This window comes from Monodon monoceros, unplaced genomic scaffold (genome assembly GCF_005190385.1).
Source record: "Monodon monoceros isolate NGI ecotype Baffin Bay Population unplaced genomic scaffold, NGI_Narwhal_1 Super_Scaffold_20, whole genome shotgun sequence".
NCBI classification, from domain to species: Eukaryota; Metazoa; Chordata; class Mammalia; order Artiodactyla; family Monodontidae; genus Monodon; species Monodon monoceros.
In genome coordinates, this window is record NW_021703777.1 from 72,430,585 (window position 1) to 72,445,219 (window position 14,635).

The window sequence follows — 14,635 nt, forward strand, 5'->3', positions numbered from 1 at the left end:
GTTAACAGGGAGCTAAGACAGCTTCAATTCATTCAACATTTATGGAACACCTCCTATATACACAATACACACTGAATTTCAGTTTTTATCTGGGGGATGGGAAAACTAAAAAGAATTGACAAACTTGGGAGCACAGACTCCACTTTTCATAGGAAATCTTTCAGGTATCATTACCCATATTTTAGCCACCAATTGTGGCTGTATTGTACAAGGCAATATCCCCATTTCACTTACAAGGAAAATGAAGTTTACAGTTTCACACCCTTAGTATTCGCAAACCAATTCCTATCTACTTCACAGTTTCTCAGCATGAGTCCCAATTTTTGTCACAGAAAATATACTTGTCATAAGAATGAAGGACTTCTAAGATAGCACACCTGCATAGGCTATAGAACTTTGAGCAATGGAGTTGCTGGACTCCTAAAAATAGGAGCAGTAGAATGAAGGAAAAGAAGACAGAACATGATTTTGCCAACACTGCATTTTTTTCCTAGGGCTCCTGTCAAAACTGACAATCTCTGGGCTGTCTCTAATATTGTGCAGAATGCATTGCCTTTATATATCTATAGTTTACAGAACATTCTCACATAGCAATATCAACATTACTTATGTATACTCTAGATAGTGCTTTCTATGTGCTAGACACTGTTCTAAATGCTTTCCATATATTAATTCATTTAACCCTCACAACCCTATGAATTAGCTACCATCATTATCCCATTTTATAAAGTAGGAAATGAGGCACTGACTGGTTCAGTAATATTTTCATAGTCACACAGCAAGAGTCAGATCAGGGACTCAAACCCAGGCAGTCTGGCACCCAAGTGCACGCCCCTCACCACATTATGCTGCCTATCCTCTACTCACTCTTACAACAAACCATACTGGCTAAATAAAACATACTGCTAATGACTGATGTGGGTTATCAGGACTTATTTGAAGATAGCAAACCTCACATATCCTAGTTCAGCACAATAGCTCCAATTATCCCTAGTGCCCCACTAATTAAAGCCTCTTCTCTTTTGTCTGTTGAAGGGAACTCTTAATCCTCATTCCTCATGTTTCCAATGCAGAAGGCCTTCCCTAGAGAAACACCCTTGGACTCTCTCCCTACCCCTTACTTATCACTCCATGTGAAAAGAAAATTGAGTTTATTTAATTAGTGAATTTGGAAGAATGAACAGGGGCATATATCACTCCCCCCCCTTCCAGTCTTTGTCTGCCAGTGTTTCTGCAGGAGGTGGGCATGCATTCCAGACTGCTCTTTGCCACGTGCCTTGCATGAGTTGGGTGGAGGGATCTGCAATTCTTCAGCTGTGTCTAGATTAGACGGTAAGTTCTAATTCAGGGATAAAGTATTTGCAAGCCTGCTTGACTGAAGATCTAAAGCCATGTCCCCGGACATCTTTTTTTTTTTTTCTCTCCATGGGTTCCAAACTCAAGTGTAAAAGGAAGAGTGCTATTTATTGGACCCCTAAAACTCACACAGTCTGTCTGATCATCCCTCCCGTTCTGGAAGAAAGATGGAAGATAGTTCTTCTTTTGACTCTCCCCTAGGTTCTCCTTCTCTATTTTTATTGTGTTCATAGAGTTTCCTTCAAATGATCCACTTTATATAATTCACTTCTAGAACTTTCATTTCAAGGATGCCAAGGCTGAGAGGGATCAAGAAGGTGGAGTAGGAAGATGTGGAGCTCACCTCTCCCCCAAAAGAGTTCAAAATTACTTCTACATGTGGAACAATTTTCAGGGAAAACTAACTGGAAACTGGCAGAAGAACAAAGGCAGCAAGAAACAGCTCCACGTAACCAGGCAGAGACAGAAAAAAAAAAAAAAAGCATCAGGTTGGGAACTGAGCCCCCAGGAGTGACCTCTGTAAGGAAGAGAAGGTCCACACAGGTGGACCCTCGCCCTGGGGAGTAAGCAGGTCGAACCACAATCTGGGCATCCCAGTCCTGGGGTCCTGCGTAGAGGAGACAGGCCCCCTTGTCTGCTGAGAAATCCACTGGGACAGACAGAGGGCTGGAGAAGCCTAGGCTCTACACGTGAGGAGTGACCACATGCTGGCTTGCTGAGAACCAGGGCAAAGAGAGCCTTGCACTGGCAGCTGCCGCCTTGCCCCACTTCCCAATCCAAAGGGGCGAACACCCTGGCCCCATTCACTCCACACCACAGCCGGGCATGAAATCTGGGCAGAGACTCAGTGTAGCTGCACAGAGACAGACCGGGGCACCTGGGCTGTGATCCGGGTGGAGCCACAGCAGCCACTGTCAGCATGCATGTGAGGTAGCGCCACAGGAGCCTGCAGTGGCTAAGTGCTGAATCTTGGGCATATAGGCCCTAGGAGAGAACTCAATCTAGCTACCGCAGAGATAGCTGGGAGGTCCTGGGGCGTGGTGTGGATGGAATGGTGACAACCACTGTCAGCAAGCTCAGGAGTAGCAGTGGTTAGTCTCCTAGCAAGAATACCCCAGTGTGCCCACACCACACCGCAGCTTAGCACTAGATATGGGGCAGACAGTTCCTGGGAGTCTGCCACAGAGGCAGCCCAGACCTCAGGCAGCAGCTCAGTCACCTCAATTCCTGCAGCCACAACACCCTGACCCTCAGCCCCAGCCTACTCCACACCATAGCCTTTAACTAGATCTGAGACAAAACAGATAAAGGGACACAACCCTGGGCTGCTTCTGAGTGGAACTATGGATGCCTACACAGGCAGCACACAGGTGCTCTGTGACCATGTGGGCGTCACTTGCTTCAGAAATCACCTCCTTTGGGGCACAGCATGTACTCAAGGGCAATGGAGTCCGACTGAACCCAACCCTCAAGCCTTCCACCCCAACAACTGGGGAGCAGACCCTGCCCCTGACAGGGCAGTGACAGCCATGGAGCAGAGAGAAAGCCCTGCCTCACATCCAGTACAGGCTCTGGACACCAGAATACCAGCCACACTCCCATCAAGGGGATAATGGCCAGCACACCCTGAGGAAAGATGCGGCTGAAGTCCATACCAAAACCAGCCACTGTGCCAAAAACACTGGACACACACAATCTATGCAGGGACACTCCCACATAAAAACACCCTTCAAGACCACCATAGATAACTGTTCCTCCTAAATTCATAGAGACAGAGAAAGTTACGTAAAACAAAAAGGCAGAGGAACTACTCCCAATTAAAAGAACAAGAGAAATCCCCTGAAAGAACAGATAATAAAACAGAGTTCACGGGCTTCCCTGGTGGCACAGTGGTTGAGAATCTGCCTGCTAATGCAGGGGACACGGGTTCGAGCCCTGGTCTGGGAGGATCTCACATGCCACAGGGCAACTAGGCCCGTGAGCCACAACTACTGAGCCTGCGCGTCTGGAGCCTGTGCTCCGCAACAAAAGAGGCCACGACAGTGAGAGGCCCATGCACCGCGATGAAGAATGGACCCCGCTTGCCACAACTAGAGAAAGCCCTCGCACAGAAACGAAGACCCAACACAGCAAAAATAAATTAATTAATAAACTCCTACCCCCAACATCTTCTAAAAAAAAAAAAAAGAGCTCACTAGTTTACTAGACCCTGAGTTCAAAAAGGAGATAATAAAAATTCTAACTGATTTAAGAAAGAGTATCGATAGAAATACACATCACTGTAATGAGGAACTAGAAGCTATAAAGATGAACCAATCAAAAATAGACAATTCAATTGCTGAGATTAAAAACCAATCTAGAAGCAATGAAGAGCAGACTAAATGCCACAGAAGAATGAATAAGTGACCTGGAAGATAGCAAAATGGAAATCACTAAATCAGAAGAGCAGACAGAAAGACAATGAAAAAAAAAATGATATCAACATACGAGATTTATGGGATAATACAAAACGTGCCAACGGATGCCTAATAGGTGTTCCAGAAGGGAAAGGGAAAGAGAAAGAGAATTGAAAGTGTAATTGAAGAAATTATGGCTGAAAACTTCCCAAACCTAAACAAGGAAACAGATCTCAGGAACAGGAAGCACAGAAGGTCCCAAATAAGATGAACCCAAAGAGACCCACACCAAGACATATCATAATTAAAATGACAAATTTATTTTATTTTATTTTATTTGGCCACACCACACCGCTTGCAGGATTTCAGTTCCCTGACCAGGGATCAAACCCGGGCCACAGCAGTGAAAGTGCCAAGTCCTAACCACTGGACCACCAGGGAATTCCCTAAAATGACATTTAAAAATAAAGAAAGGATTCTAAAGGCAGCAAGAGAAAAACAAAGAGTCAGTTACAAGGGAACCCCCATATGGCTATCAGCAGATTTCTCTGCAGAAAACTTCGCAGTCCAGAAAGGAGTGGCATTACATATTCAAAGTCCTGAAAAGGAAAACATGCAACCTAGGATACTCTACCCAGCAAGATTATCATTTAGAACAGAAGAAGAGAAAATTTCTTAGACAAGCAAAAACTAAAAGAACTCAGCAATATTAAACCTACCCTAAAAGAAATATTGAAGGATATTCTCTAAATAGAAAAGAAGCAAGAAACTATAGGAAAGGGAAAATCACAATAGGAAAGGCAAATATATAAAAGGATGGAAGATCACTTAAGTCAGTACACAGATTAAAAAACAATCAAAAAATTGTAAAAGCAATTACAACTACAACTAACAGTAAAAAGATATTCATGAAGATGTAAAATAGGACAGCAAAATCACAAAATGTGGGTGAGGGGAGTATAAAAATATAGATCATTTAGAATGTGTTTGAAGTTGAATGACTATCAGTTTAAAGCCAGTAGACACAGCTGTGAGTTAACATACTTGAACATACTTGAAACTACAGTATATTTTAAATTTGTGGTTACTCCATGGTAACCACAAATTTAAAATATACTATAGTTTCACAAGAACCAAAAAGAAAGTAACTCAAGCATACTACAAAAGAAAATTATCAAACCACAAAAGGAAAAACAAAAGAAGAAATAAAGAACTATAAAAACAACTGTAAAACAAGGGTTAAACGGCAATAAGTACATACTTATCAATAATTACCTTAAATGTCAATGGACTAAATGCTCCAATCAAAAGACACAGCGTGGCAGACTGGATGAAGAAACAAAAACAAAAAACAAGAACCCGTAGTGTGCTGCCTACAAGAGACTTCCTTCAGGGTGAAAGACACACAGACTGAAAGTCAGGGGATGAAAATAGATAGCTCATGCAAATGGAAACACAAAGAAAGCGGGGGTAGCAATATTCACATCAGACAAAATAGACTTTAAAACAAAGTCCATAAAGAAAGACAAAGAAGGGCATTATATAATGATAAAGAGATCAATACAAGAAGATAATATGCTCGTTAACATATAATCCTCCAATACAGCAGCACCTAAACATATAAAAGAAACACTAACAGACATAAAGGGAGAAACTGACAACAATAGTAGCCAACCTTAACACCCCTTTGACATCAATGGACAGATCATCCAGACAAAAAATAGGTAAGGCAACAGAGGTTCTAAATGACACAATCAGTTGAACTTAATTGATATCTACAGAATACTACATCCAAAAAAACCAGAATACAGATTCTTTTCAAGGGCACATGAAATGTTCTCTAGGACAGACTACATACTAGGTCATAAAACAAGCCTCAACAAATTTAAAAGGACAGAAATTATTTGAAACATCTTATCTGACCACAACAGTATGAAACCAGAAATCAACCACAGAAAGAAAAACAGGAAAAGAATGAACACATGGAGACTAAACAACATGCTACTAAGAAACCAATGGGTCAACAATGAAATCAAAGAGAAATCAGGAAATGCCTGAAGACAAGTGAAAATGAAAACACAACCTTACAAAATCTATGGGATGCTGCCAAAGCAGATCTAAGACGGACATTCACAATGAATCAGGCCTTCCTCAAGATACAAGAAAAATCTCAAATAAATAACCTAACCAACCACCTAAAAGAATTAGAAAAAGAAGGACAAACAAAACCTAAGGTCATCAGAAGGAAGGAAATAATAAAGATCACAAAAGAAATAAATACAGATCAAGAAAACAACAGAGGGGGCTTCCCTGGTGACACAGGGAAGGTTGAGAGTCCACCTGCCGATGCAGGGGACATGGATTCGTGCCCCCGTCCAGGAAGATCCCACATGCCGCGGAGCAGCTAGGCCCGTGAGCCATGGCTGCTGAGCCTGCGTGTCTGGAGCCTGTGCTCCACAATGGGAGAGGCCACAACAGTGAGAGGCCCGCGTACTGCAAAAAATAATAATAATAAATTAAAAAAAAAAAAAAAGAAAACAACAGAGGGACTTCCCTGGTGGAACAGTGGTTAAGAATCTGCCTGCCAGTGCAGGGGACATGGGTTTGATCCCTGGTCCAGGAAGATCCCACATGCCGCAGAGCAACTAAGCCCGTGCACCACAACTACTGAAGCTTGTGTGCCCTAGAGCCTGCATGCCACAACTACTGAGCCCATACGCTGCAACTACTGAAACCCACGTGCTCTAGGGCCCGCATGCCGCAAGTACTGAGCCCGCGTGTGCAACTACTGAAGCCCGTGCTCCTAGAGCCCTTGCTCCACAACAAGAGAAGCCACCGCAATGAGAAGCCCATGCACCACAACAAAGAGCAGCCCCTGCTCACTGCAACTAGAGAAAGCCCACGTGCAACAACAAAGACCCAACACAGCCAAAAATAAATTTTAAAAAATAATAAAATAAAATAAAGTAAAATAGAAAACAACAGAAAAGATCAATAAAACCAAGAGCTGTTTTTTGGAGAAAGATAAATTCAACAAACCTCTAGCCAGGTTCAACATGAAGAAAAGAGAGAAAACCCAAATAAACAAAATAAGAAATGAAAGAGGAGAAGTAACAGCTGATACAGAAATACAAAAAAATCATAATACTATGAACAGTTATATGCCAACAAATTTGACAACCTAGAAGAAATGGACAGTTTCTAAAAACGTAAGACTTACAAGAACTGAGTCCAGAAGAAACAGATAATTTGAACAGAACAATCACCAGACGTGAAATAGAATTAGTAATTAAAAAAAAAAACTCCCTGCAAACAAAAGTCCAGGAGCAGACGGCTTCACTGGGGAATTCTACCAAACATACAATGAAGAAATTATACTGATCCTTCTCAAAATATTCCAAAAAACTGAAGAGAACAGAACACTGTGAAATTCATTCTATGAAGCCACCATCATTCTGATACCAAAACCAGACAAAGAAACTGCAAAAAAAAAAAGGAAATTATAGGCTAATATCTTTAATGAATATAGATGCAGAAATCTTCAAAAAAAATATTAGCAAACTGAATCCAACAATACATAAAAAGGATCATACATCATGACCAAGTGGGATTCATTCCAGGGTCGTAAGGATAGTTCAACATATGCAAATCAATCAGTGTGATACACCACATTAACAAAAGGAAAGACAAAACCACAAGATCATCTCAAAAGATGCAGGAAAGCATCTCATAAAATTTGACATTATTCCTAATAAAAACTCTCACCAAAGTGGGTATAGAGGGAACATATCTCAACATAATAAAAGCCATTTATGACAAACCCACAGCCAACATAATACTCAACAGTGAAAAGCTGAATGCCTTCCCACTAAATTCTGGAACAAGACAAGGATGCCCACCCTCACCACTTCTACTCAACATAGTACTGGAAGTCCTAGCCCCAACAATCAGATAAGAAAAAGAAATAAAAGGTATCCATATTGGAAGGGAAGAGGTAAAACTTACACTCTTTGGAGATGACATGATACTCTATATAGAGAATCCTAAAGTCTTCACACAAAAACTACTAGAACTAATAAATGAATTCAGCAAGGTAGCAGGATACAAGATTAATATACAGAAATCTGTTGGATTTCTTTACACTAACAATGAAAGAGAAAATTTTAAAAGTTATATCGTTTATTGCATCATAAAAAAGAAACAAAACCCTAGGAATAAACTTAACCAAGGAGGTGAAAGAACTATACACTGAAAATTATAAAACACTGATAAAGGAAATTGAAGATGATTCCAAAAAATGGAAAGGTAGTCCATGCTCTTGGATTGGAAGAATTAATATTGCTAAAGTGAAGCACTCTACAGATTTAATGCAATCACTATCAAAATACCCATGACATTTTTCAAGAACTAGAACAAATAATCCTAAAATGGATATGGAACCATAAAAGGCCCAGAACTGCCAAAGCAATCCTAAGGCAAAAGAACAAAGCTGGAGGTATAACCCTTCCAGACTTTAGACTATACTACAAAGCTACAGTAATCAAAACAGTGTGGTATTGGCACAAAAACAGACATATAGATCAATGGAACAGTATAGAGAGCCCAGAAATAAATCCACATACCTATGGTCAACTAATCTATGACAAAGGAGGCAAGAATATACAATGGAGAAAAGACAGCCTCTTCAGCAAGTGGTGTTGGGAAAACTGGACAGCCACCTGTATCAATGAAATTACAACATTCCCTCACACCATCCATAAAGATAAGTTTGAAATGGCTTATATTACTAAATATAAGACATGACACCATAAAACTCCTACAAGAGAACATAGGCAAAATATTCTTGGACATAAATCGTAGCAATATTTTCTTAGGTCAGTCTCCCAAGGCAATAGAAAAAAAAAGCAAAAATAAATAAATGGGACCTAATCAAACTTAAAAGCTTTGAAACAGCAAAGGAAACCATCCGCAAAACAAAAAGACAACCTATGGAATGGGAGAAAATTATCTGTAAACAATGCTACCAACAAGGGCTTCATATTCAAAATATACAAACAGCTCATACAACTCAGTACCAAAAAAACAAACAATCCAATCACAAAGTGGGCAGAAGACCTAAATAGACATTTCTCCAAAGAAGACATACAGATGGCCAACAGGCACATGAAAAGATGCTCAACATCACTGATTATTACAGAAATGCAAGTCAAAACCACAACGAGCTATCACCTCAGAATGACTATCATCAAAAAGTCTACACATAATAAATGCTGGAGAGGGTGTGGAGAAAAGGGAACCCTTGTACACTATTGGTGGGAATGTATATCGTTGTAGCCACTATGGAAAACCATATGCAGGTTCCTTAATAAAACAAAAAATAGATCCATATCATCCAGCAATCCCACTCCTGGGTATATATCCAGAAAAGATGAAAACTCTAATTCAAAAAGATACATGCACTCCAATGTTCATAGCAGCACTATTTATAATAGCCAAGACATGGAAACAACCCAAGTGCCCATCAACAGATGATTGGCTTAAGATGCGGTGTATATATATACAATGGGATGTTACTCAGCCATAAAAAAAGAATGAAATATTGCCATTTGCAGCAACATGGATGGACCTATAGAACATTATACTTAGTGAAGTAAGTCAGACAGAGAAAGACAAATACTATCTGATATCACTTATACGTGGAATCTAAAAACAATACAAATGAATCTATATATAAAACAGAAACAGACTCACAGCCATAGAAAACAAACTTATGATTACTAAAGGGAAAAGGGAGAAAAGGAGGGACAAGTTAGGAGTATGGGATTAACAGGTACAAACTACTATACATAAAATAGATAAGCAACAAAGATTTACTGTATAGCACAGGAAACTATATTCAATATCTTGTAATAAGCTGTAATGGTATATAATCTGAAAAAAAATGACTGAATCACTTAGCTATAACCTGAAACTAACAGAATATTGTAATTCAACTATACTTCAGTTAAAAAAAAAAGAATGCCAAGGCCCTCTTATAATTATAAATATAGGTACATGGGGTTTTTGTATCTGTGGAAGGAGGGAAACTTGACAACCTTCATAGATGTTGTCATACATTGTTGCTGGGAGAATTAAGCACTGTCCGTAAGACTCCTTTGAGAAAGGACAATAGAAAGCTGTACCTGGTCTCTTCTGGACTTTGTCCTGTGTATATTTTTCTGGTGCCGATCTTAATCTTTATCCTTTCATTGTAGTAAACTGTAACCATGAGTATAACAGCTTTACTGAGTTCTGTGAGTCCTTCTAGTGAATCATTGAACTTGAGGGTGGTCTTGGGGATCCCTGACTACACATACTTATTCCCAAAGCCATAACCAGACCATATATTAAGTATTTGCTAGGTTTTTCACTGACAGGTTACATGATTTTGAAATGACCAAGTTAATGCCACAGCCAGTTCCTCGGACTGAGAGGTCATCAAATACTATTTACAACTAGAGAGGGTGGAGACAGAATTAAGCCAGGAATAAGATCAACAATTTCAGGAACATCTCTTTCCTCAATTTTTTTTCTTAATGGGTTGTTCATTAATTTTTTTTTTAAGAAATCGTTTCGCCAGTTTTTCTTCTGTTTTAATATTTAATAGTCCTTGAAACATCCAGAGATACTTTTAAAAAATAAATTAGCTGCTAGGGCTCTACTTCTTTGACATAAGTCAAACTTAATAGGAATAGGTTACTCTTCATTACCTTCTTTAGCAGAAAATTGACCTTGCAGTTACTTAGCAGAGTGAGACTAGTGGTGGTCATTTCAACAAACATGATTCTGAGCCCTTTAAACCTTTAAAAGATTAATCAGAAAAATATACTCTCTGCTTTGAAATACCTTATACACAAAGGACATCAACAAAAGGGCAAATAATAAAACTGGAATACATAAAACACAACCAAAAAAATACACTTAACATTTGTATAGATTTTTTTCTTCATACTTCCTTCAAAAGATATGGTAATATGATCCAATTATCTGTTCACAAATTCACAAACAAAAGAGACCATTACCCAAGCTCTCTTTAGTTTGTACATTAACCTTTTCAGCTTTACTGCTCCTATAAAACCTTAGAGAAGAAATCCTCAGTTTTCTTTCCTGAACCACGATTCCCTGAACCTATACTGTATAAGCCAGATGTGAGTTTACAAAATATTACATGTGAAAGTATTGATAGAACACTGATAATACAAAAGACAAAAGTGAAATGCATAAGAGTCTCCAATATTTTAAAGCAAAATATCAGGTTCTTAATTATCGTGGAAACCCACTGAACTTAGGAATTCTAGTTTTATTCCATTTGAACATTCAGAAATTATTCAGATGATAACTTAAAGCAAGATATTATTATCATTAAGAAGAAAATAATAGTTGTACCAAGTAAACAACCAAAGCCATCTCATCTTAGAATTTGAACTTATAAAAATGAACATTTCAAGGAAAAGTAGGTTTATAAATGTCTATGACAATAATTTATCTAAATGGGAATTTCTAGGTTATTAAAAAATGTCAGTCACAAGACCCTTTCATAAAACAGAAATATAGATCAAGAGAAAGAAAAAGATAATCTACCATACACATCACTATAGCATGACCATCTAGTCAATGCATTAATTTTACAAAGAATAATTTCAGGCTTTTATAATTGATTTCTAAAGGTAAGATTCAATATTCTTATCGGGGGAAAAAATTGTCTATAATAGAATTTTGGCATTACCATTAAAATATCAACTAATCAACATAAATGCCTAGTCTGCATTTCATTGTTGCAAGGAGAAAATGTTCAAATGTTCACCTGACTCATGATTTAAAGTACAACACTCTGGTTGGTCTTTAAATCTGCATTTTAAAAAGGAAGAGGAGGGAAGGGATGAAATAGAATCTGAAAGATTAAACTGGAGGAGGGAAAAATGGCTAAGATAGATTTTAAAAGAAAAAAAAAGGTCACAAGCAGAAAATAAAGAAATGAAACCCAAAGAGTAGTTGCCTCTTAACATCATATAAATTTTTCTCTGTGATGGCAAATTCCTGGCTTCAGAGTTGAGCTACCTCATTTCTGCAGACAACCAAAAATATACATTCGTATCTGAGTAATTAATGGGACATTTAAATTCACTGAACAATTGTTAACTGCCTCTGTGCAAGGATGTACAAGGCCCAGTAAGTACTAACACTAAGGAAATATATGCAAATGAGTGATGCCCTTTCTGGGTGTTTCTAAGAAGCTCATCATTTCAGCCAGGCTGCTAATACTCCAAACATTTCTGGAACTTCCTTTGGAATACTCAGTACCCAAACCAATATAAACTTTATAGTTTATATTGTATTATAGTTTATAGCTAGTACAGAAACATGTCTCCAGGCCCTTTGACTGCTCTCACAGTAAAAATATTTGATTCTGTACTGGAGTCAACTCCATACTCAGAAGTTGATCATTACCCACCATTGAGGAAATCTGCAATATTACACCTCAAATCCTGGCAGCAAGTTAGAAAGGGGACTTTTACAAAAATTTGAAAAAATAAATTTACAAGTTTCCAAAATTAAAGCGAATGGCAGTGATTCGGATCATCTTAACTTGATTTAATTTTGACCCATCTAAGGACAAGGCACGGTTCTAGGCACGGGGAAATCTGCAGAGAAAAAAACGTTTCTGGCCTGAAAGAGCTTGTTGTACAGGGGAACTCTCCTAATGCCCGGACATTTGCAACTGACCAAAGAGATTCATAAGCCTAAAAACAAAACCTGGTGTGTGCATGAGGGGGCAGGAAGGGGGACTGCACTCCACAAATTCTCTCATTATTTTCCGTTAGTGCTGTCAAAACGGGTACTACTCACACTTCAGGGCACTGAAAGCCAGCTCATAGGACAAACGCTGAAAGGATTCATCCTCAGACTCGGTGGAGGACGGCAGGGGCTCATTCCCATACTTTATTAAGACTTTCTCTGGTGACTTTTCGAATCGAATGCCCTGAAAAATGTTCGCTGCCATAATGTAAACGGAGTCCGGATAGCCAGTTTTTTCGGGAAAACCAGTTGAGGTTTTTTCGCTGTATGCTGTGTCCCCTGACAGCGCCAGGGAAGAGAGTTGGAGATAAGAGAGTTGGGAGATCTCCTCGGTAGTTTTTTCTTCCGAAAACTCCACTTCACTGGCGGAGTCAAGCATGTTTGCCCCGTCACTGTAGTAACTCAAGCTTGAATTACAATTCAGATGTCCCAGGAAATGGTTTTCCTTGTACCTTAAGCATCGTCTCTGAAAAGAAAAGATTATCTCGGTAAATCACTATTTCTGCAGGACCACACTTGGTGGCCCACCTAGTGTGGCCCTAAAGACCAAGAGGTGGCATTTACTGGCCGACCCAAGCATCCCATACTTCGAGCCGGGCAAGTCCCAACGAAACCTCCACACACTCACAAAGGGAGAAGGGTGGAGACGGCTCTCAATCGCCTCCGAAGCGACAAGACTTTTACCGAGGCCCGTTTGGGAGCGTCTGCGGCCCCTCGGGCGCTCCTTTCACTGGCTCCCGCGAGCCCTCCCTCACCCCAGAGGGCGGAGGTTCCCCGGGGCTTTGGGGACAGAGACACCGCAGCCGCAAGCACTTCGGGCACCTGTGGCTGGTGCCTGAAACAGCGCCCTCGGGAGCCCCGGACTGCGGGGCTACGGCGCCGACCCGCGCCAGCAGTTTGGTTCAAATGAGCCTCTCCCACCCGCCAGGGTCTGGGCAGGGGGGTCGCGACCCCGGCTCTCGCTTCGCTCCGGTTCCCGGAGGGAGGACGCGCCTCAGGGCTTCGCCCGCCCGTGCGCTGTCGCGCTTGACGGACGCGGCTACGGAGCACAGTGGAGGGCGAGGCTGGTGAACCAGTCGACTCAGGCCGCGGAAAAGTAAGCCTCCCCCGCCTGTAGCAGTCCGCCGGCCCAGGACTCGGGTCTCCTTGGCAACCAAGGTGGGGGAGGGAACGCCGCCGGAGGGAAGGGCAGTTCCCGCGGGATTTGGCCAGAGCCTACTTTTTCTCAGCGAGTTGCTCTTCCTCCCTCGTCGCGGGACGCTTGTGTCAGCCCTTCGTGGAGTTGAAGGCCCATGCACAGTTGGACCGCGCCATCCTGAGCGTCCTCGACTTCCCCAGATTCACAGGTGGCCCTTTTCCCCAACACGTCCCCTGCGGTCTCCTTGAAAGCAAGAATTTTGTATCGCTGACAACACCCAGTTTAGCGGGGGCGCAGGAAATGTTAAAACAGATGAGTGGGGCTTCCCTGGTGGCGCAGTGGTTGAGAGTCCGCCTGCCGATGCAGGGGACACGGGTTCGTGCCCCGGTCTGGGAAGATCCCATATGCCGCGGAGCGGCTGGGCCCGTGAGTCATGGCCGCTGAGCCTGCGCGTCTGGAGCCTGTGCTGCGCAACGGGAGAGGCCACAGCAGTGAGAGGCCCGCGTACCGCAAAAAAAACCCAAAAAAAATCAGATGAGTGTAGAACTACGGAAGAAAAGGAAAGAAAGGGACTAGTCGACTTTATTTCCACGCTTTTTAGGACAATAGATATCACATTAGACGGACCCTTCCAGAGCAAGTTGTGTAACGACCTTTGCCAATTTAAGACCGCATCCTTCCTTTCCAGGAGTTGCCTGCAAAGAAGGATGCTGCTGAAATGGGCCTACAAAAAATCAAATTCACCCCACCCTTCAAATTATAGAATGGAACTGGGATTATATATAAACCACCCCAAAGGCTTTTAATATGGCTGCTTTAATTTTTGAGAGCCCTGGAGCGAAGTCTGCATCCTAATGCATCAAAGAAAGTGAGCTGTGCTCATTTTTTTTTTTTTTTTTTTTTTTGGGGT

The 14,635-nt window shown here is 41.1% G+C and overlaps 1 protein-coding gene across 1 annotated transcript in view; it reads right to left on the reverse strand.

Moving 5' to 3' along the window:
- NSUN7 (NOP2/Sun RNA methyltransferase family member 7) overlaps positions 1-13,443 on the reverse strand; it is a 62,531-nt gene extending 49,088 nt beyond the window's left edge. Inside the window, exons 1-2 of the mRNA XM_029235495.1 lie at positions 13,343-13,443; positions 12,639-13,053 (exon numbers count right to left, since the gene is read on the reverse strand). Of these exons, the coding sequence (XP_029091328.1) occupies positions 12,639-12,966 (328 nt within the window). The 5' untranslated portion in view covers positions 12,967-13,053; positions 13,343-13,443. The remainder of the gene's footprint in view (positions 1-12,638; positions 13,054-13,342) is intronic.
- Between the last annotated feature and the right edge of the window lie 1,192 nt (positions 13,444-14,635).